Source organism: Thalassophryne amazonica, chromosome 14, assembly GCF_902500255.1.
Source record: "Thalassophryne amazonica chromosome 14, fThaAma1.1, whole genome shotgun sequence".
In the NCBI taxonomy this organism is placed as follows: domain Eukaryota; kingdom Metazoa; phylum Chordata; class Actinopteri; order Batrachoidiformes; family Batrachoididae; genus Thalassophryne; species Thalassophryne amazonica.
This window is the reverse complement of record NC_047116.1, coordinates 19,015,451-19,039,636: the sequence shown is the minus strand read 5'-3', so window position 1 is coordinate 19,039,636 and position 24,186 is coordinate 19,015,451. Positions and strand designations below refer to the sequence as shown.

Here is a 24,186-nt window from a genome sequence, read left to right as displayed (position 1 = left end):
ACCTGATCTGATGTGATTAAGGGAAGCCAACATTCGGAGCATGAATGATGCCGGCACTGTGATTGTGTTCCTGGTTTCCTCCAGCATCAGCTCATTCCGAGTTATGACCTTCAAAAAGAGGGAGAACTTAAGCAAAATAGAGTTCTGTTTGCATGGCTTCTTTAAAACAGAAAACAAGGGCGACACATACCAAAACCTGCATGGCTGAGCCCAACATCCAACATACACAAGCTTTTAGCAGCATAATCTAACATCCAACATGGTGAAATATGTCCAACGTCAGACTTGTCAGAAGTCTCACCTTGATACATCATATATACAATGATTTAGGTGAACTACTGGTGGCCACAATTACAGAGATTGAAGTTCTCTGTCCCTACAACAGCTTTCCATCAATTGGGCTGCCAAAAGGTAGGTTTTGTGCCGACATTGTCCTGACGAAAAATCAAGGCTGGACGCAAGATATAAAATTTACTGCATTCAAAAAAAAATAATACATTTTTTAGAATAACGTCTTTTTGCTTTACTTCTTTTTCCCTTCCTGGCAGCAACTATCTGTCGGCTGTCAGTTCCTCTGTGTCCTGTTTGCACTCTAGGGGGTGGGGGTGGGAGTGGTATGTCTGAGTAAAATGCACTCATAAAACCTTTTTACCTCTCAATTAGGTCATGCTTTCCACATAAATACACAAATTCTTGATTGTGCCTACTCAGATACTGCAAACCAGATGGAAACGGTGTTGTGGGGGGAAACGTGCCCTCCACAGCACCCCTTGATTAAAGGTCCACTTTTGAAGACATTTTTCATGCTACTGCTACTTATAATATTATTAATAATACAACTAAAATGTTTCAATCACTATTACTCTGGGCCTAAGTTTTACTATACAGTTCTGGACTAAGTTTAATTGATGAGCCATATAAAAATAATTTTAGTTAATACAACTTTTCTGCATAACTAAAGTGGGATGTGAAACAATATCTGTTTTTTTAACATATGTCTATGCTTGGCATTAACAAGTCTATTTGGGGTTCTAGCTTTAAAATCAGGTCAGTTGATTATAGCTTTTGTGGTTAGCAGTGTTGCCACAGTTACTTTGAAAAAGTAATCCAATTACTGATTACTCCTTGAAAAAGTAACTTAGTTACTTTACTGATTACTCAATTGTAAAAGTAACTAAGTTAGATTACTAGTTACTTTTTTAGTTACTTTTCCCAGCTCCCGACAACAACCCTCTGCCACCTCAACATGACAATACCTGTTTTGCCAAAACTCACTTTATAGTCACCCTTTCTTGACTTCAATGAAAATAAATACTTGTTTTATAAAAAGTAAAATAAAGACCTCTTTCTTGACCTCATATTTAACTGCTGACAGCACTGTAACAGTAAAACTTGCAATTTCGAACCTACATTGTTTATAAATGTAACTATTAAATTCATTCTAGCATTTTTCTAACATTTAAATTCTCTCTAAATATTTTACTTGTCGAAATTAATATTATTTTAAGTAGTATTAGTAGTTGTAGTAAAAAAAGGCTTCAAAACTGGACCTTTAATCTAGGGGTGTTGTGGGGGGGCACATCCCTGCCCCACGACCCCATTCCATCTGGATTCGCCCCTACTTTGGCGTTTGAGCACAAAGAATGGATAACATTTATTTATGCAGAAAACGTGACCAGATTTACAGGTAAGAAAGTTTTATTGTGTTTTCACATCATGTGGTCCTCAGAAAGAGAGTTTAGGTGCATTTGAGTGGAAAATAGTGTTAGTTGTTGACGCGTCGCGGAGGATCAGCTGTTTTAACGTGCAGATATGGAGCGGCTCAGCTCAGCTCTAAATAAAGGAGGGAAAAAAAGTATAAAAATGTCTTTGTAAAGCTCAGTGCAGGTGTGCTGATCACCGTGCCTTAAGAGGAGACGACGACGAGTTGAGCAGCTGCAAAAAAACCGTGGATGAAAAGCTCACAGCTCACTTAAAGTGTGCAGTTCAGTCGAACCCCGACCTCCTGCCCACAGACCAAGTTTAATGCTGCTATCGACCCACAATGAAAAATAATAGTAACGCACAGTGACATGGAGAAGTAACTTTAATCTGATTACTGATTTGGAAAGATTAACGCGTTAGATTACTCGTTACTAAAAAAAAGTGGTTAGATTAGAGTAACGCGTTACTAAGTAACGCGTTACCGGCATCACTGGTGGTTAGTAATCTTATCAAACAAACATAGGTTGTGGTATCAGTTTTGGTTGAAGGCAAATAAAAGTTAAATATTTGCAAAAGAAAACCCAAATACAACACACATTAAACAGTACAACTAAATTGACGGGGATCGTGGTGAAAGAAAAAGTGTCATCCAGTATGCATCCCTGGACATCATAAACCCAAAACAGTCTGGGGGCCTTGAGCAGTCCCCTGCCAACAAAAGTCCACTTTCACCAAAAAATAAAACCCCCATTTTACATCCTGGTTACAGGCGTGAGATTTTAAGTGTCATTGAAAGAAGTAAATGCTCTAGAAAAGTTGTCCACTTAAAATGTGTTTATCCTGAAGTATTTAACGTGGGTTAAAGGACATGTCGCATAGAAATCATAACAACTTAGATTTAGGCCGTTAGTGACCAACCGATGATTACTTTATTACACCAGGATTATTTTGTGCACTTCCGTGACTGGTCTCAAAGTATACACACTGATGTTGTGTTGCTAAACGGGATGCTGGATAACGTACAACATGTCCTTTAAATTCTTCCTATAACACGATGCTGAATTAGAAAAGCAGCAGTGGTTAGTGAGTGAAATACAACCTTGTTCAGCAGGAGAACAATTTCCTGTTTTCTTAGCTGTCTCCACCTTCTTTTACCTTAAATGTTAAGACGCGATCGCAAAAAGGGTTTCTATAAAAAAAGGTAACTCATGAACAGTTTAGGATTTGGCTATGAAAAAAATTTCAGTCAATTTTTTTTTTAAATCCCTGCAATTAACACTATTACATGTCCAAAGTCTTAATGAGGTGAGTTTGTGTTGAAAGTTTCACTTCGATATAATGTCTTTGCCAAGATAGTGCGTACACAATGTTTGAGAATCAGCCCCCTGGTGGCCACAGTTAAAATCAAAATGTGCCCAATGTTGGACTCATCTGAGGTCTTCGTGAAGTGACTTTGCGGTTCCATGTTTCAGCTTGATATTAACGCTGTCAAGTTATGGCGTCCACGTGCACAAACAGCTCCTCTGCTCAATCAACTTTTCTTAAGAATATTTAGCATATGTAGTATAAATTGCATCACCGTGCCAGTGTTACAACCAGTTACTTGACTGACACTTTACCTCATCAGCGAGGATGGTGTTGAAAGATGGCGACTCCTCCAGAGGTGACCAAATCTTGATATCATAATCGATCCCTGATGAAGCCAAAACTGGGAGCAGAAAAGACCTGCTGTTAATATGTTGGGGGAAACATCACCGTGATGTCCAGAGGGAAGTCTGGTTCAAGACTCACTGGGGTCGTAGGGGTGCGGCTGCAGGCAGTTGACCACGTGGTTGTCGGCTTCGAGCAGCATGAGGTGCTCTGCGGTGTGTCTGTCCCAGATGAAGATGTGACCGCAGTCTGAGCCACTCATCACGAAGTTATTCCCCCAGAAACACGACTCCTTTATCTGCACACAAAATGTGACATCTGTTCATGAAGCTTCATGCTGAAGCAGAATCCGATTCATGACTGAGGCGTACCATTGTCCTGGAGTTGCGGTGACCCTTATAGACCATTTTGACTGAGGGCCTCCTAATATTCTGCGTCTCGCTCTCTTCCATCTCCCTTCTTTCTTTCCTCCTGCGAAACAGCTCCTGGATTCTTGCAGCTGCTGAGCGCCTGGGACACAAACGATTTATATAAATTGCAAAAAGAGGACATGCTGCTGTCACAGCGCCTTAATAAGCTCATCATGCTTCTAATTAGTGCAGGAAGCAGCCAGTTTCAAGCCAAAATACCGCCTGTTCCATCTCAGCAGAATCAAGCTTTTAACATTCTGTCAGGGAAAGTTTGCCCATTAACTGAACTCAATCAGCTCCACATCGTTTACCTCCACAAAGGTCGTCTCTGCCTCCTTCTCCCCACTCCCTACTGAATCTCCATGAACCTTTATGATTGTAAATGAAGCTTGTTGGAAATATTATGCTGTTTTGGGGGGGGGGGGGGGGGGGGGGGTGTCGATTCAATTCAATTTCAATGAGTGAGCTCAGTAAAAAGTGAGGTCTGTAAAAAGTGGTTGCAATGTGCTTGGCACTGGCAGTTTTAGCTTATTTTACCTATGGGGGTCACTTGGATGTTTTTTTTTTGGGGGGGGGGGGGGGGGGCAGGAAAAAAGAGCTGGTGCAGTGCATCACCACAATATGGAACTACACTGGGTTATGGATGACAACCACCCAATAATGGGCGTCTATTTGGTCTTTTCCTGTTGCCCAGATCCTAAAAACTGATCCGTACAGAGAAATACACCACAATGGCAAATGTCATGGGTGACGAGTGATAATCCTCATCTGAGTCTCTGAAAGCAACTGTTTGACACAAAATCATTCCAGTGGTACTTAAGGATTCTCCAAATAGACCTGGTTACCAAAGACTTATTGGTAACACAGGAAGGGCAACGTCCTTAAAGACTTGGACCTACGTTCCCTGCAAAGGTATTGCCAAACACCTCTATCCAGGGACCACATGGCCCCTTACACTCTTCCCAGGTGTCTCTCAGAGACATGAACACCACTGCCGAGACAGGTGAGTGTCTCTACAAGTTCAACACTTTCAACACTATATTTATATATATATATTTATATTTATATATTATCGGTTTAGGAGTGTAGGAATCTATGTGTATATGTGGCAAAGGGTATTACTGGTTGTGGGGAAGAAGGGGTAGGGATAAATAAGCTGATGCTTCACCCTACCCCTTTTCGGACATGTTGGGTACACAGTAGGAACTTTTTTGTTGTTGTTTTCACTGATCTATCTTGTATTTGTTGTATCAAATGTTCGAAATAAACAGTTTTCATTCATTCATTTATTCAAATAGTAAAAGTTCCCTTTACACAGCAATAAGGATGATATTAGTGAAGGGAATCTTTTAGTACTTTTTGTTAATTACACCATGTATATTCTGTTTGGAGTCCCAAACAAGGACCTCTGTAGAACCATCATTTTTCACACTAAACACCTTCCACAAATGCCATTTGTTCTGGATTTGGATAGTGATGAAAATCTGGCAGATTGTTGGCCCTCGGTGGAGGTAAAAACAGTCGACTAAAATGTACAGTGATGGATCTTGTATGTCAGCCATGCAGGCAACTTGAGTCTTCATTCTCCAACCAACTTCTGTCATATCTTTAAGATCCTCACTGGTGGAGTCAGTCCTCACATGCACGACAAACACTACAGGTATCTGTCTGTATAACAGTTAATTGTAAGTGAAATGCTCAAACCAAACCAAAAACTGTCGTTAGCAGCAAACATCAATGGTCTGCGCTTGAATTTAAGTGCTTTTCAACATGTCACACGCCCGGCAGGTTAGATGCTTTAGCTTCCAGTGCAGCAACTTTACCTGATCATTCTATCTCCTACTGCAGATCCTCTGGAATTAAATCTATGTGTAATAAAACAGTCAATGACAAAAGAACACAATACCTGCCCTTTAAGGTCTAGCAGTACGGTGCAGTGGGCAGCGTTTTGTACCTGTGGCCCTGTAACCCTCTGAACCTTGCTGATGGGATGAGAATCGGGTCGTCGTCGCTGTCATCGGAGTCCTGGTTTCCCCGTGTGGGCTGACTGCGGCTTTGCTCTCCCTCCTCTGTGGTGGGTTCCTCTCTCCTGCATCCCCCCGATGCGGCCGCCACATTTTCTGTCTGACTCCTGTCCAGGGATGAAGAAGCCACGTTGTCTCCTCCGGAGGAGGCCTCGGCTGTGGGTTGGGCCGACGAGCTTGGCTCGCTCTGCTGCCCTAAAGAATCATAGGGAGCTGAACATGCAGAGAAGAAAGCGGTCATATGTCCACATTCAGCCTGATGTCATGGTGCTGATGGACAGGACTCACCTTGTTCTGTTCCTGAGCTGTCTGACAGAATCTCTTTGCTCAGTACAGCCACAGCCTCAGAGGTTTTGGGTCTGCCGTTACCAAGAGAGCTGGATGTGCTGCTGCTCCTATACAAGACAACAGTGATTAAAACTACTGATATTCTGAAATTTTAGGGTTTTCAAGAGGACACCAGGATGATTAATAAATAAATATAAACTGTTGTGGATTCAACCAGGGAGCCTCAGACTTAGTGAAGGCTTAATAGACTTGGTGTATACACACACAGAGGTAGGCATGCATGGATGTAGGCAGGTATATTTGAAGAAGAAAAAAATGGTGCTCTGGTGGTTTCCATGCATCATATTTTATCTTTCATTTGCTTATGCATAAGCACTTTTTTAGTTGCATTTGTCTAAATGTGACTTTTTTAAAGGGTGTGCCTCCTACAGCTAGCCAGGCCCCTGTAGTCGGTGCGGACCAAGGTAGCTTAGACGCCGTTAGTTCCCCTCCAGCAGATCAGGAGCAGCCGGGAAAGCAGGCCAACTGGGTGACTGTGAGGAGGAAGCGTAGTCCTAAACAGAAGCTCCGTGTACACCGCCAACCCGTTCACATCTCTAACCGTTTTTCCCCACTCGGCAACACACCTGCCGAGGAACAAACTCTGGTTATTGGCGACTCTGTTTTGAGAAATGTGAAGTTAGCGACACCAGCAACCATAGTCAATTGTCTTCCGAGGGCCAGAGCAGGTGACATTGAAGGAAATTTGAAACTGCTGGCTAAGGCTAAGCGTAAATTTGGTAAGATTGTAATTCACGTCGGCAGTAATGACACCCGGTTACGCCAATCGGAGGTCACTAAAATTAATATTGAAATCGGTGTGTAACTTTGCAAAAACAATGTCAGACTCTGTAGTTTTCTCTGGGCCCCTCCCCGATCGGACCGGGAGTGACATGTTTAGCCGCATGTTCTCCTTGAATTCCTAGCTGTCTGAGTGGTGTCCAAAAAATGAGGTGGGCTTCATAGATAATTGACAAAGCTTCTGGGGAAAACCTGGTCTTGTTAGGAGAGATGGCATCCATCCCACTTTGGATGGAGCAGCTCTCATTTCTAGAAATCTGGCCAATTTTCTTAAATCCTCCAAACCGTGACTATCCAGGGTTGGGACCAGGAAGCAGAGTTGTAGTCTTACACACCTCTCTGCAGCTTCTCTCCCCCTACCATCCCCTCATTACCCCATCCCCGTAGAGACGGTGCCTGCTCCCAGACCACCAATAACCAGCAAAAATCTATTTAAGCATAAAAATTCAAAAAGAAAAAATAATATAGCACCTTCAACTGCACCACAGACTAAAACAGTTAAATGTGGTCTATTAAACATTAGATCTCTCTCTTCTAAGTCCCTGTTAGTAAATGATATAATAATTGATCAACATATTGATTTATTCTGTCTTACAGAAACCTGGTTACAGCAGGATGAATATGTTAGTTTAAATGAGTCAACACCCCCGAGTCACACTAACTGCCAGAACGCTTGTAGCACTGGCCGAGGTGGAGGATTAGCAGCAATCTTCCACTCCAGCTTATTAATTAATCAAAAACCCAGACAGAGCTTTAATTCATTTGAAAGCTTGACTCTTAGTCTTGTCCATCCAAATTGAAAGTCCCAAAAACCAGTTTTATCAGTTGTTATCTATCGTCCACCTGGTCGTTACTGTGAGTTTCTCTGTGAATTTTAGGACTTTTTGTCTGACTTAGTGCTTAGCTCAGATAAGATAATTATAGTGGGCAATTTTAACATCCACACAGATGCTGAGAATGACAGCCTCAACACTGCATTTAATCTATTGTTAGACTCGATTGGCTTTGCTCAAAATGTAAATGAGTCCACCCACCACTTTAATCATACCTTAGATCTTGTTCTGACTTATGGTATGGAAATTGAAGACTTAACAGTATTCCCTGAAAACCCCCTTCTGTCTGATCATTTCTTAATAACATTTACATTTACTCTGATGGACTACCCAGCAGTGGGGAATAAGTTTCATTACAGTAGAAGTCTTTCAGAAAGCGCTGTAACTAGGTTTAAGGATATGATTCCTTCTTTATGTTCTCCAATGCCATATACCAACACAGGGCAGAGTAGCTACCTAAACTCTGTGAGTGAGATAGATTATCTCGTCAATAGTTTTATATCCTCATTGAGGACAATTTTGGATGCTGTAGCTCCTCTGAAAAAGAGAGCCTTAAATCAGAAGTGCCTGACTCCGTGGTATAACTCTCAAACTCGCAGCTTAAAGCAGATAACCCGTAAGTTGGAGAGGAAATGGCGTCTCACTAATTTAGAAGATCTTCACTTAGCCTGGAAAAAGAGTCTTTTGCTCTATAAAAAAGCCCTCCGTAAAGCTAGGACATCTTACTATTCATCACTAATTGAAGAAAATAAGAACAACCCCAGGTTTCTTTTCAGCACTGTAGCCAGGCTGACAAAGAGTCAGATCTCTATTGAGCTGAGTATTCCTTTAACTTTAACTAGTAATGACTTCATGACTTTCTTTGCTAATAAAATTTGAACTATTAGAGAAAAAATTACTCATAACCATCCCAAAGACATATCGTTCTCTTTGGCTGCTTTCAGTGATGCGGGTATTTGGTTAGACTCTTTCTCTCCAATTGTTCTGTCTGAGTTATTTTCATGAGTTACTTCCTCCAAACCATCAACATGTCTATTAGACCCCATTCCTACCAAATCAAATCAAATCAATTTTATTTATATAGCGCCAAATCACAACAAACAGTTGCCCCAAGGCGCTTTATATTGTAAGGCAAAGCCATACAATAATTACGGAAAAACCCCAACGGTCACAACGACCCCCTGTGAGCAAGCACTTGGCGACAGTGGGAAGGAAAAACTCCCTTTTAACAGGAAGAAACCTCCAGCAGAACCAGGCTCAGGGAGGGGCAGTCTTCTGCTGGGACTGGTTGGGGCTGAGGGAGAGAACCAGGAAAAAGACATGCTGTGGAGGGGAGCAGAGATCAATCACTAATGATTAAATGCAGAGTGGTGCATACAGAGCAAAAAGAGAAAGAAACACTCAGTGCATCATGGGAACCCCCCAGCAGTCTAAGTCTATAGCAGCATAACTAAGGGATGGTTCAGGGTCACCTGATCCAGCCCTAACTATAAGCTTTAGCAAAAAGGAAAGTTTTAAGCCTAATCTTAAAAGTAGAGAGGGTGTCTGTCTCCCTGATCCGAATTGGGAGCTGGTTCCACAGGAGAGGAGCCTGAAAGCTGAAGGCTCTGCCTCCCATTCTACTCTTACAAACCCTAGGAACTACAAGTAAGCCTGCAGTCTGAGAGCGAAGCGCTCTATTGGGGTGATATGGTAATATGAGGTCCCTAAGATAAGATGGGACCTGATTATTCAAAACCTTATAAGTAAGAAGAAGAATTTTAAATTCTATTCTAGAATTAACAGGAAGCCAATGAAGAGAAGCCAATATGGGTGAAATATGCTCTCTCCTTCTAGTCCCTGTCAGTACTCTAGCTGCAGCATTTTGAATTAACTGAAGGCTTTTCAGGGAACTTTTAGGACAACCTGATAATAATGAATTACAATAGTCCAGCCTAGAGGAAATAAATGCATGAATTAGTTTTTCAGCATCACTCTGAGACAAGACCTAATTTTAGAGATATTGCGCAAATGCAAAAAAGTAGTCCTACATATTTGTTTAATATGCGCATTGAATGACATATCCTGATCAAAAATGACTCCAGGATTTTTCACAGTATTACTAGAGGTCAGGGTAATGCCATCCAGAGTAAGGATCTGGTTAGACACCATGTTTCTAAGATTTGTGGGGCCAAGTACAATAACTTCAGTTTTATCTGAGTTTAAAAGCAGGAAATTAGAGGTCATCCATGTCTTTATGTCTGTAAGACAATCCTGCAGTTTAGCTAATTGGTGTGTGTCCTCTGGCTTCATGGATAGATAAAGCTGGGTATCATCTGCGTAACAATGAAAATTTAAGCAATGCTGTCTAATAATACTGCCTAAGGGAAGCATGTATAAAGTGAATAAAATTGGTCCTAGCACAGAACCTTGTGGAACTCCATAATTAACCTTAGTCTGTGAAGAAGATTCCCCATTTACATGAACAAATTGTAATCTATTAGATAAATATGATTCAAACCACCGCAGCGCAGTGCCTTTAATACCTACGGCATGCTCTAATCTCTATAATAAAATTTTATGGTCAACAGTATCAAACATAGCACTGAGGTCTAACAGAACAAGCACAGAGATGAGTCCACTGTCTGGGGCCATAAGAAGATCATTTGTAACCTTCACTAATGCTGTTTCTGTATTATGATGAATTCTAAACCCTGACTGAAACTCCTCAAATAGACCATTCCTCTGCAGAACAGAGGAATGGTCTGTTTTACAACTACCCTTTCAAGAATTTTTGAGAGAAAAGGAAGGTTGGAGATTGGCCTATAATTAACTAAGATAACTGGGTCAAGTGATGGCTTTTTAAGTAATGGTTTAATTACTGCCACCTTAAAAGCCTGTGGTACATAGCCAACTAATAAAGATAGATTGATCATATTTAAGATCGAAGCATTAATTAATGGTAGGGCTTCCTTGAGCAGCCTGGTAGGAATCGGGTCTAATAGACATGTTGATGGTTTGGAGGAAGTAACTAATGAAAATAACTCAGACAGAACAATCGGAGAGAAAGAGTCTAACCAAATACCGGCATCACTGAAAGCAGCCAAAGAGAACGATATGTCTTTGGGATGGTTATGAGTAATTTTTTCTCTAATAGTTAAAATTTTATTAGCAAAGAAAGTCATGAAGTCATTATTAGTTAAAGTTAAAGGAATACTCAGCTCAATAGAGCTCTGACTCTTTGTCAGCCTGGCTACAGTGCTGAAAAGAAACCTGGGGTTGTTCTTATTTTCTTCAATTAGTGATGAGTAGTAAGATGTCCTAGCTTTACGGAGGGCTTTTTTATAGAGCAACAGACTCTTTTTCCAGGCTAAGTGAAGATCTTCTAAATTAGTGAGACGCCATTTCCTCTCCAACTTACGGGTTATCTGCTTTAAGCTGCGAGTTTGAGAGTTATACCACGGAGTCAGGCACTTCTGATTTAAGGCTCTCTTTTTCAGAGGAGCTACAGCATCCAAAGTTGTCCTCAATGAGGATATAAAACTACTGACGAGATAATCTATCTCACTCACAGAGTTTAGGTAGCTACTCTGCCCTGTGTTGGTATATGGCATTGGAGAACATAAAGAAGGAATCATATCCTTAAACCTAGTTACAGCGCTTTCTGAAAGACTTCTACTGTAATGAAACTTATTCCCCACTGCTGGGTAGTCCATCAGAGTAAATGTAAACGTTATTAAGAAATGATTAGACAGAAGGGGGTTTTCAGGGAATACTGTTAAGTCTTCAATTTCCATACCATAAGTCAGAACAAGATCTAAGGTATGATTAAAGTGATGGGTGGACTCATTTACATTTTGAGCAAAGCCAATCGAGTCTAACAATAGATTAAATGCAGTGCTGAGGCTGTCATTCTCAGCATCTGTGTGGATGTTAAAATCACCCACTATAATTATCTTATCTGAGCTAAGCACTAAGTCAGACAAAAAGTCCTAAAATTCACAGAGAAACTCACAGTAACGACCAGGTGGACGATAGATAACAACTGATAAAACTGGTTTTTGGGACTTTCAATTTGGATGGACAAGACTAAGAGTCAAGCTTTCAAATGAATTAAAGCTCTGTCTGGGTTTTGATTAATTAATAAGCTGGAGTGGAAGATTGCTGCTAATCCTCCGCCTTGGCCCGTGCTATGAGCGTTCTGGCAGTTAGTGTGACTCGGGGGTGTTGACTCATTTAAACTAACATATTCATCCTGCTGTAACCAGGTTTCTGTAAGGCAGAATAAATCAATATGTTGATCAATTATTATATCATTTACTAACAGGGACTTAGAAGAGAGAGATCTAATGTTTAATAGACCACATTTAACTGTTTTAGTCTGTGGTGCAGTTGAAGGTGCTATATTATTTTTTCTTTTTGAATTTTTATGCTTAAATAGATTTTGCTGGTTATTGGTGGTCTGGGAGCTGGCACCGTCTCTACGGGGATGGGGTAATGAGGGGATGGCAGGGGGAGAGAAGCTGCAGAGAAGTGTGTAAGAGTACAACTATGCTTCCTGGTCCCAACCCTGGATAGTCACGGTTTGGAGGATTTAAGAAAATTGGCCAGATTTCTAGAAATGAGAGCTGCTCCATCCAAAGTGGGATGGATGCCGTCTCTCCTAAGAAGACCAGGTTTTCCCCAGAAGCTTTGCCAATTATCTATGAAGCCCACCTCATTTTTTGGACACCACTCAGACAGCCAGCAATTCAGGGAGAACATGCGGCTAAACATGTCACTCCCGGTCCGATTGGGGAGGGGCCCAGAGAAAACTACAGAGTCCGACGTTTTTGCAAAGTTACACACCGATTCAATGTTAATTTTAGTGACCTCCGATTGCCGTAACCGGGTGTCATTACTGCCGACGTGAATTACAATCTTACCAAATTTACGCTTAGCCTTTGCCAGCAGTTTCAAATTTCCTTCCATGTCGCCTGCTCTGGCCACCAGAAGACAACTGACTATGGTTGCTGGTGTCGCTAACTTCACATTTCTCAAAACAGAGTCGCCAATAACCAGAGTTTGTTCCTCAGCGGGTGTGTCGCCGAGTGGGGAAAAACGGTTAGAAATGTGAACGGGTTGGCGGAGTACACGGGGCTTCTGTTTAGGACTACGCTTCGTCCTCACAGTCACCCAGTCGGCCTGCTTTCACGGCTGCTCGGGATCCGCTGGAGGGGAACTAACGGCGGCTAAGCTACCTTGGTCCGCACCAACTACAGGGGCCTGGCTAGCTGTAGGATTTTCCAAGGTGTGGAGCCGAGTCTCCAATTCGCTCAGCCTGGCCTCCAAAGCTACGAATAAGCTACACTTATTACAAGTACCATTACTGCTAAAGGAAGCAGAGGAATAACTAAACATTTCACACCCAGAGCAGAAAAGTGTGGGAGAGACAGGAGAAGCCGCCATGCTAAACTGGCTAAGAGCTAGTAGCTGCGCTAAGCTAGCGGATTCCTAAAAACACACAAAGTGAATAATGTGTAAATAATTTAGAGGTGATTCAGCAGAGGGAGTGCTTCAGTTAAGGCACGTGAAGATTACACTGTGAAACAAATCGTTATCTAGTTAACTAGATCAATCTAACTGCGCAGATTAAACAGCTAACACATACAGCAAAACACCGCTGTGCTCCGGAACAGGATGTGATACAATACCGCAGTGAGAGCCAACCACCAGTAGAAAAAGCCACCAACGGAAAAGCCGTTTGAGAGCGCGACAGGGCTCCTGCGTACAGCGCGAAACCGGGCTGCTCAAGGAAGCCCTACCATTAATTAATGCTTCGATCTTAAATATGATCAATCTATCTTTATTAGTTGGCTATGTACCACAGGCTTTTAAGGTGGCAGTAATTAAACCATTACTTAAAAAGCCATTACTTGACCCAGCTATCTTAGCTAATTATAGGCCAATCTCCAACCTTCCTTTTCTCTCAAAAATTCTTGAAAGGGTAGTTGTAAAACAGCTAACTGATCATCTGCAAAGGAATGGTCTATTTGAAGAGTTTCAGTCAGGGTTTAGAATTCATCATAGTACAGAAACAGTATTAGTGAAGGTTACAAATGATCTTCTTATGGCCTCAGACAGTGGACTCATCTCTGTGCTTGTTCTGTTAGACCTCAGTGCTATGTTTGATACTGGTGACCATAAAATTTTATTATAGAGATTAGAGCATGCCGTAGGTATTAAAGGCACTGCGCTGCGGTGGTTTGAATCATATTTATCTAATAGATTACAATTTGTTCATGTAAATGGGGAATCTTCTTCACAGACTAAGGTTAATTATGGAGTTCCACAAGGTTCTGTGCTAGGACCAATTTTATTCACTTTATACATGCTTCCCTTAAGCAGTATTATTAGACAGCATTGCTTAAATTTTCATTGTTACACAGATGATACCCAGCTTTATCTATCCATGAAGCCAGAGGACACACACCAATTAGCTAAACTGCAGGATTGTCTTACAGACATAAAGACATGGATGACCTCTAATTTCCTGCTTTTAAACTCAGATAAAACTGAAGTTATTGTACTTGGCCCCACAAATCTTAGAAACATGGTGTCTAACCAGATCCTTACTCTGGATGGCATTACCCTGACCTCTAGTAATACTGTGAAAAATCCTGGAGTCATTTTTGATCAGGATATGTCATTCAATGCGCATATTAAACAAATATGTAGGACTGCTTTTTTGCATTTGCGCAATATCTCTAAAATTAGAAAGGTCTTGTCTCAGAGTGATGCTGAAAAACTAATTCATGCATTTATTTCCTCTAGCCTGGACTACTGTAATTCATTATTATCAGGTTGTCCTAAAAGTTCCCTGAAAAGCCTTCAGTTAATTCAAAATGCTGCAGCTAGAGTACTGACAGAATAGAATTTAAAATTCTTCTTCTTACTTATAAGGTTTTGAATAATCAGGTCCCATCTTATCTTAGGGACCTCATATTACCATATCACCCCAATAGAGCGCTTCGCTCTCAGACTGCAGGTTTACTTGTAGTTCCTAGGGTTTGTAAGAGTAGAATGGGAGGCAGAGCCTTCAGCTTTCAGACTCCTCTCCTGTGGAACCAGCTCCCAGTTCGGATCAGGGAGACAGACACCCTCTCTACTTTTAAGATTAGGCTTAAAACTTTCCTTTTTGCTAAAGCTTATAGTTAGGGCTGAATCAGGTGACCCTGAACCATCCCTTAGTTATGCTGCTATAGACTTAGACTGCTGGGGGGTTCCAATGATGCACTGAGTGTTTCTTTCTCTTTTTGCTCTGTATGCACCACTCTGCATTTAATCATTAGTGATTGATCTCTGCTCCCCTCCACAGCATGTCTTTTTCCTGGTTCTCTCCCTCAGCCCCAACCAGTCCCAGCAGAAGACTGCCCCTCCCTGAGCCTGGTTCTGCTGGAGGTTTCTTCCTGTTAAAAGAGAGTTTTCCTTCCCACTGTCGCCAAGTGCTTACTCACAGGGGGTCGTTGTGACCGTTGGGGTTTTTCCGTAATTATTTTATGGCTTTGCCTTACAATATAAAGCGCCTTGGGGCAACTGTTTGTTGTGATTTGGCGCTATATAAATAAAATTGATTTGATTTGATCCTTAAACAGTCTGGATTTTTTTTTAAAAGGTGTGATACTGGTTTATCATCTGCATTAATTGTTCTGATTCAATTTGACTAAAGTCTCTGCACCATCTCTCTGAGTGACTACAAGTCCTAAAATAGACAAGAAAGCATTAGCAGTTTAGATCAGAGTGCACCGACAGGAACAAGCATTTTAATAGTAATGGGGCTGTCTGATATATATAATACTGTTGGGGAAACACTGGATTTATGGCAGATGGCGGCCGTCTGCCATCGCCGTTTTGGAATTCTGAGATGTAAGTACACTCAACAAAAATATAAATGCAACACTTTTGGTTTTGCTCCCATTTTGTATGAGATGAACTCAAAGATCTAAAACCTTTTCCACATACACAATATCACCATTTCCCTCAAATATTGTTCACAAACCAGTCTAAATCTGTGATAGTGAGCACTTCTCCTTTGCTGAGATAATCCATCCCACCTCACAAGTGTGCCATACCAAGATGCTGATTAGACACCATGATTAGTACACAGGTGTGCCTTAGACTGTCCACAATAAAAGGCCATTCTGAAAGGTGCAGTTTTGTTTTATTGGGGGGGGATACCAGTCAGTATCTGGTGTGACCACCATTTGCCTCATGCAGTGCAACACATCTCCTTGGCATACGAGGGCTGTCAATAAAGTAAGGGTCCTTTTTATTTTTTTCAAAAACTATATGGATTTCATTCATATGTTTTTACGTCAGACATGCTTGAACCCTCGTGCGCATGCGTGAGTTTTTCCACGCCTGTCGGTGATGTCATTCGCCTGTGAGCACTCCTTGTGGGAGGAGTCGTCCAGCCCCTCGTCGGAATTCCTTTGTCTGAGAAGTTGCTGAGAGACTGGCGCGTTGTTTGATCAAAATTTTTTCTAAACCTGTGAGACACATCGAAGTGGACACGGTTCGAAAAATTAAGCTGGTTTTCAGTGAAAATTTTAACAGCTGATGAGAGATTTTGAGGTGATTCTGTCGCTTTAAGGACTTCCCACAGTGCGAGACGTCGCTCAGCGCTCTCAGCCGCCGTCGTCAGCCTGTTCAAGCTGAAAACCTCCACATTTCAGGCTCTATTGATCCAGGACGTCGTGAGAGAACAGAGAAGTTTCAGAAGAAGTCGGTTTCAGCATTTTATCCGGATATTCCACTGTTAAAGAAGATTTTTTTTTTAATGAAAGACATGCGGACGGATCCGCGCGTCGGGACGCAGCCGCCGCGACGCAGCCGCCGCGACGCTCCGCCACAGGAAAAACACCTCTGTTGAAAGCCTTAAGGACAAGTTGCCTGTTAAACAATTTCTCATATACTCACTCCACTGAAAGCCATCAAAAGCCGCCTGGATTTTACAAATGGTTATCAACACGGAGGTGTTTTTCCTGTGCCGCCGCACCGCGTCCACTTCGATGTGTCTCACAGGTTTAGAAAAAATTTTGATCAAACAACGCGCCAGTCTCTCAGCAACTTCTCAGACAAAGGAATTCCGACGAGGGGCTGGACGACTCCTCCCACAAGGAGTGCTCACAGGCGAATGACGTCACCGACAGGCGTGGAAAAACTCACACATGCGCACGAGGGTTCAAGCGTGTCTGACGTAAAAACATATGAATGAAATCCATATAGTTTTTGAAAAAAATAAAAAGGACCCTTACTTTATTGACAGACCTCGTAGAGTTGATCAGGTTGTCAATTGTGGCCTATGGAATGTTGGTCCACTCCTCTTCAATGGCTGTGCGAAGTTGCTGGATATTGGCAGGAACTGGTACACGCTGTCGTATACGCCGGTGCAGAGCATCCCAAACATGCTCAATGGGTGACATGTCCGGTGAGTATGCCGGCCATGCAAGAACTGGGACATTTTCAGCTTCCAAGAATTGTGTACAAATCCTTGCAACATGGGGCCGTGCATTATCCTGCTGCAACATGAGGTGATGTTCTTAGATGTATGGCACAACAATGGGCCTCAGGATCTCGTCACGGTATCTCTGTGCATTCAAAATGCCATCAATAAAATGCACCTGTGTTCTTCCTCCATAACAGACGCCTGCCCATACCATAACCCCACCGCCACCAACTCGATCCACAACATTGACATCAGAAAACCGCTCACCCACACGACGCCACACACGCTGTCTGCCATCTGCCCTGGACAGTGAGAACCGGGATTCATCCGTGAAGACAACACCTCTCCAACGTGCCAAACGCCAGCGAATGTGAGCATTTGCCCACTGAAGTCGGTTACGACGACGAACTGGAGTCAGGTCGAGACCCCGGTGAGGACTACGAGCATGCAGATGAGCTTCCCTGAGACGGTTTCTGACAGTTTGTGAAGAAATTCTTTGGTTATGCAAACCGACTGTTTCAGCAGCTGTCCGAGTGGCTGGTCTCAGACAATCTTGGAGGTGAACATGCTGGATGTGGAGGTCCTGGGCTGGTGTGGTTACACGTGGTCTGCGGTTGTGAGGCTGGTTGGATGTACTGCCAAATTCTCTGAAACGCCTTTGGAGACGGCTTATGGTAGAGAAATGAACATTCAATAGATGAGCAACAGCTCTGGTTGACATTCCTGCTGTCAGCATGCCAATTGCACACTCCCTTGCGACATCTGTGGCATTGTGCTGTGTGATAAAACTGCACCTTTCAGAGTTGCCTTTTATTGTGGGCAGTCTAAGGCACACCTGTGCACTAATCATGGTGTCTAATCAGCATCCTGATATGGCACACCTGTGAGGTGGGATGGATTATCTCAGCAAAGGAGAAGTGCTCACTATCACAGATTTAGACTGGTTTGTGAACAATATTTGAGGGAAATGGTGATATTGTGTATGTGGAAAAAGTTTTAGATCTTTGAGTTCATCTCGTACAAAATGGGAGCAAAACCAAAAGTATTGCGTTTGTATTTTTGTTGAGTGTATATCTGTCAAATATGCAAGTACTTTTCATGAATTCTGGATTTAAAATTTTTATTTTTGTTGTATTCTACCATCTAATTTAGACTCCATGAGAAATGATCTCACTGTGCTAAAACCTTTAATTCTATACTCATTTACTCCAGTTAAGCAAGTATAGAACATAAAAGTCATCTACTGCAGCATCATGAAGTTTAAAGTTTTCCCTGGCTGTCTCTTACCACTCGTCAGTGAAGTCCAGTTTTATGGTGCTGGTGGTGGTTCCCTCTGAGCTGTAGTGCAGGCTGAGGACGGGCTCGGCAGCACTGGGCCGACTGGTACCGGTGGAGGTGGGTGTGCTGTCGCTGGCTGTCACAGAAACGGCTTCATCGGGAGGTGAAACTGCAGCTTGTGCTGCTCCTGAGAGGAAAAGCAAAACATGAGAAAAGTGAGTGAGTGAGACTTTTATTATGAGTGAGCTGCTCTGATTTACTCTGATGAAGGAGTGAACAGAGCAAAGTGCTGTTTAATATTCTCCACAGTGTAAAAGTCACACTGCAGTCATGCAACGCTCTGTTGCATCACTTTCCACTGAAGGACAAAACATTAATGGGAACATGCAGCAGATACCAAACAGGGTGAACGACCGTGGACACACAAACACACCACGACAAAATACTATGAGCACATCAAAGCCCCTTAAAGACCTTTATGCAAACATTGTTCTTTTTTGGGGGGGAGGGGGTATAAATGTTACCACAGACTCCTTGATGTTATTTAGTAATGAGAATGTGGGAACTACATATGAGATTTATTGCCATATTGATTTGGAATGATGGTCAATGTCTCAAAAGCAGACAACTCAAAAAGAAAAATAACTTAAACCTTTTTTTTTTTTTTTTTTTTTTTTTACAAAACCCATTAAATTCCACAAGGATAAAATCTAGCACAGGATTTAAATGCAAACAGATTGGAAAAGCTGATTTCCCTGAAGTCTTCAATTCAACATGGCTTTAATAAAACTACAAGTGACCATTAACATTGTAAACATGGTGGTGCACTGTTACAAAACCCGCTCACATGGTTGGTTTAGATCAAGGGGCAGAGCCAGAAAATAAATAAATAAATAATTAAAGGCTAATGCTAACCTGTAATTTTTTTTTTTTTGGGGGGGGGGGGGGGGGGGGGGGTTAGATCAATTTCACAGGTTTAATACAATTTTTTGTTTTAAGTATATTGTATTAAATGTTTGGATCTTAGCAGTGTTGTATGGAATTATGTTTCCTTCTCCTTTTAATTCATATTATTAGCAATGGAACAGGGCTCAGCCTCACTACATCTAAATTCTGAGTCCATTAATGAAGCACAGGGTTAGTTATCTCGCTTTGCTACCCTGTTGATTTACTGGTGGTGAATTAGGGCCTTAGGTGCAGTTACTGATTCTGCTCAGTTTGTCTCTGTCCAAGGCACTGACTAGTACTTTAATGGACACTGAGCCTGCACCCTAGGATGCCAGACTGACCTCAGGACACCCTACCTATTCCAAACATGGAAACAGAGATCAAGCAAAAAAGATGGATCATTTTGCTCTTAATAACAGACTTTTTGTTGCTCTTGTGCTTTTTTTTGGGGGGGGGGGGGGGGGGTAAAAATCTTGTAAACGTTAGAATGGCCCAAGTAGTGGGTCACACCTCTGAGTCCGGTCTGCTTGAGGTTTCTTCCTCAATAATGCAAGGGAGAGTTTTTCTACCACTGTCAACTGTGCACTTGCTCATTGGGGTCGGTAAGGTTCGACCATATCCGTATGAAGCAGAGGTATGGACTCTGCCAAGAGCCCAACTAATTTATGAAACATTACCAAATATTCTCCTTTCCCAAAGTGTTCTACATTTGGATGTTTTCCCACAGGTTTAAAAATCACTCTAAACTAAATGTTAGTAGTCGCCCTGTAAACCTCATCACTAATCTATCGTCTCACATAAGTGCTGCCTGCTGTGCATTTAAATTCTGTCCCGATAAAGAACAGCTGTTCAGGAAAACACACATTTGCATCAGATGCTGTTTGTCCCTGTGAGGCAAATAACAGCAACAAGACGGTAATGAAAAAGCAAAAAGCTCAAACGAAGAAAAACAGACTGCAGAGGTACGAGGAGAAAATGCGCAAAAAGACCAAGCAAATGGGGGGGGGGGGGGGGGGGGGGGCACGCACCCTGCTGTTCATCAAGAGTCATGGATCCCAGCTGTTTGTTAACCACAGACGAGGGGGAATCTGGAACACAAACGAGACTGACTAAACATCGGAGGTCAAAGCTGAAGGCTCACAAGGGTTAAATGTTAAAGCCACGTTAAAAAAAACAAAAAAACAAGAGATCCAGTGCCAAGCAGGAGGTGCTGGGGGTCAAAAAATAAAATAAATATATCAGCCAAATTAGAAGCTTCAACTGTTAATAAGTAAGACTATGCAAACCAAGAAAGATGGTCACATACTGTCGGTGCAGCGGCAGCATTTGTGCACAAACAACTAAAATAAGTGATGAGTTCATATATGGTCACAAAGGAAACAGACAATACAAATATAAAAACTACACAAAATATAGTTTTAGAATGTGTCAAGTAAAATCAAGCATCAATTAGGAAAAGTATGACCAACAGATGGTCAAAAACAGCACAACTTGCAAAGTTTAAAAAAATAAATAAAAATCTTGACCCCTAGTTTCCATTTCAGCTCAGACTAAAACTTTCCCAGGGGTCAGTAAAAATCAGTTTTAGTTTATGAATAATCCAGCTAACAAACCAACTTACAAATATCTCGGTGGTGTTGGCTTGAACAAACCTTTCCAACTGTTGTCGATCACAAAACAAGCTTTCACAAACTCACCATTATGCCTTTACATTTAAAGGGCTGTTTTGTTTTTTTAACAGAAAGAAATCCAACTGAAGGTGAGCTGAACAAACTCATATTTTAACTAAACATCATGACTGTCGTCAGGTTCTCAAATTAACTGTGCAGCTATACGCGGCACTGCCGATAATCAAACATCGGATGAATTCTTGTTTGAGCTCAACAACCAGTCTGGTTCCAAATTTTGATTCCACATGAAACCATAGCAAATAAGAAATTGCTGCATCACAAGTTGACTTAGAAGCAGATGCTTGTTTTGGTTGTTTGGTCTCAATTGTGATGTCAAATTATTGCTAATATTAAAATACCTGTGTTTCCTCAAAACATGGAAGTTCTGGTTATTTTCAGTAAAATGTCCGGCAAATAGCAAGGCGTCCCCCAGGGCTCAGTGCTTGGTCATCTCCTCTTTATCCTCTACATGCTTCCCCTTGGTAAAATCATACGTCATCACAGTCTTCGTATTCACTGTTACGCTGACTACGACCAGCTCTACATATTCACCAAATCCATCACCACTGCAACTCACTCCACTCTCTCTAAATGCCTCACTGAGATTACATTTGAGGAGGTGACGGTCTAGTGGTTAAGCGCTGGACTTCAGACCAGCGGATCCTCGGTTCAAACCCCAGCCTAACCAGAAAATCACTAAGGGCCCTTGGGTAAGGTCCTTAATCCCCGAGTTGCTCCCGGTGTGTATTGAGCACCTTGCAAGGCAGCATCTGATTGGTGTGTGAATGGTTGAATGTGAGGCATAATTTGCGCTTTGAGCATCTGATGTAGATGGAAAAGCGCTATGTAAATAGCGCTCCACCCCATCTCCCTCCCCTTACATCTGCAACCTTTGAGTCATTTCTGATGCCAACCTTTTTTTTGAACACCACATTAATCGCATCAATAGACCTGCTTTTTTTCACTTCATTTACACTGCTCATCTTCGTCCATCGCTCTTTTTTTCTGCAGCAGAAACCCTGATCCACGCCTTTATCACATGCAGGTTAGACCACTGCAACATGGTACATCTTCAGAAATACTCAATGAACTCCAGCAGATTCAGAACTCTGCTGCTCGTCTGCTCACCCACACCTGCTTCCGTGACCACATCACTCCTGTTCTCAAGAACCTCCATTGGCTTCCTGTCCCACAGTGGATCCACTTCAAAATTCTTCTCCTCATACAATCAGGCCCCCTCCTACCTCTCAGGCATGTTTCGCCATCACACTCCTTCCCACCGCCTCCACTCCTCTGATGCCAACCTCCTGTGATAGAGTGCCTTTATTAGAGTGGCGACGAGTCAAAAAAAAAAAAAAATCGGTCACGTAACTCATGGTGCCATTTTGAGGCAAAAATAGCATTGGCTGTTAATGTGTCTGCATCAAAATCGAGCTATTTTATTTATTTATTTGCTGAAAATGCCGGGTTGCTGTGCATTTGGATGCACAAATAGTCACAGCAAGGAGCTTCAAGATGTACAGATTCCCGTCAGATCCGAACAGAAGAAAAATTTGGGAAAAGAAAGTCAGCTGTGTGGGATGGAAAGTGACATCATCAAAGCCAGATATTCACAGTCACCGGCCAAAAAAAGTCCCAAAGTTTTTGTATTGTTTTCCATGTAATAAACACTGTATATAACGGATTTCTCGATCACGTCAGATAAAATGTCCCGTCGATCACAATGTATTTCCATTAAAAACTATAGCAGTCTGGACGTGCAGAGGTACAAATTAAAGTTCAGCTCTGACACTCGCCAATTTTTGGAAAGTGGGAGAGGAGCCATTTCTGTGATTAAAAGTCCAACCGTTTAGTTTTTTCAAAGGGTGCTCAGACTCGGACCCACAGCCTGATGTGCACCTGTTAAATCAAACACAAAAGGCTGTGATTTGACACTTTTCTGCTTTTAATCCTTCATCTGCCATCATATTATATAGCGCGCATGCTGATAAATGGATCAGCAAAGTCCGCATCACATTTACAGCATGACGTCGGTAAAAGAGGAAAATGTACAGCTTACCTTTGAACTGGAGGTGATGATTGTAGAAAGAAAAGCTTGTTGAGGGTCAAATTAGTCCACAATAAAGCATAATCCAGAGATGGAAAACTTTAAAATTGTCACACACGTCACTGTATGACACGGAGTTACAGAGCAGCTGCTGCATAAATCAGGCTTTAAATTAATTAAATAAATCATCATAAATAGTAAATTTACGTAAATTTGATAGCTAAACTATTTTTATATTTATTTTCATAGCACCTGTACCTGGATGTGTTGCTGTATGTGGTTAAATGATTTTTAAAAAAATGCTGAAAACATAAAAGATCCACTCAGTAGTTCAGCTCAGTTAGACCCAAAATGGCGCCATGTTCTGAGTTGACACCACTCTCCAATAAAGGCACTCTAGTCAGTGCCACTCAGGACCAAGCACAAGACCTGGGGTAACAGAGCCTTTTCCACATCTGCCCCCTCCCTCTAGAACTCTCTCCCCAAACAGATCCATGACTGTACCAACCTGTCCACTTTCAAGGCACAAGTCAAAATCCACCTTTTTAGAATTGTGTTTAATGTGCAATTGTGTTTTGAGTGCTTTGTTTTTAAACCTGTAAATTGTCTTTGAGCTTTGTTAAAAGCACTAATAGTAAATAAAATGTATTATTATTATTTGGGATCTCTGAGTAATTTAAGCCTAAAATCTGGGAGTAAATTTGATGGTTTTGGGTGTTATCATGGTAACACTTCAGCTAATGCCAAAATGTTCCTTTAGGGCAGGGGTGCTCAAGTTCGGTCCTCGAGAGCTACCTTCCTGATACTCTTAGTTGTCTCCCTAACTCTCCCTAACTAAAGCACCCCTGCTTTAGGGCCTTTGGCAAAACATTTGACACCAAAATTAAGACTATACAGTCAATTCAAGTCATCACTCCATGATGTTAGCAGACAACACAAAATGTAGTTAAGACAACGACTCAGTCTGCACCAATGTCACAGTCATCAAACGTGAGAAACAACCACAGAAGCCATGATGGTGTCACGGA

General features: G+C 41.9%; 1 protein-coding gene across 5 annotated transcripts in view; it reads right to left on the bottom strand.

Moving 5' to 3' along the window:
* The window catches only part of dcaf6 (ddb1 and cul4 associated factor 6), a 59,533-nt gene that overhangs the window by 604 nt on the left and 34,743 nt on the right, over positions 1-24,186 (bottom strand). For 3 of the 5 annotated variants that reach the window (XM_034185925.1, XM_034185928.1, XM_034185927.1), the window contains 9 exons: positions 20,470-20,529; positions 18,503-18,680; positions 6,077-6,183; positions 5,719-6,001; positions 5,588-5,629; positions 3,726-3,864; positions 3,496-3,652; positions 3,324-3,412; positions 3-108 (listed from right to left, as the gene is read on the bottom strand). In XM_034185925.1, the coding sequence (XP_034041816.1) occupies positions 3-108; positions 3,324-3,412; positions 3,496-3,652; positions 3,726-3,864; positions 5,588-5,629; positions 5,719-6,001; positions 6,077-6,183; positions 18,503-18,680; positions 20,470-20,529 (1,161 nt within the window). The remainder of the gene's footprint in view (positions 1-2; positions 109-3,323; positions 3,413-3,495; positions 3,653-3,725; positions 3,865-5,587; positions 5,630-5,718; positions 6,002-6,076; positions 6,184-18,502; positions 18,681-20,469; positions 20,530-24,186) is intronic. The other 2 variants (XM_034185926.1, XM_034185929.1) reach the window with 2 other exon arrangements.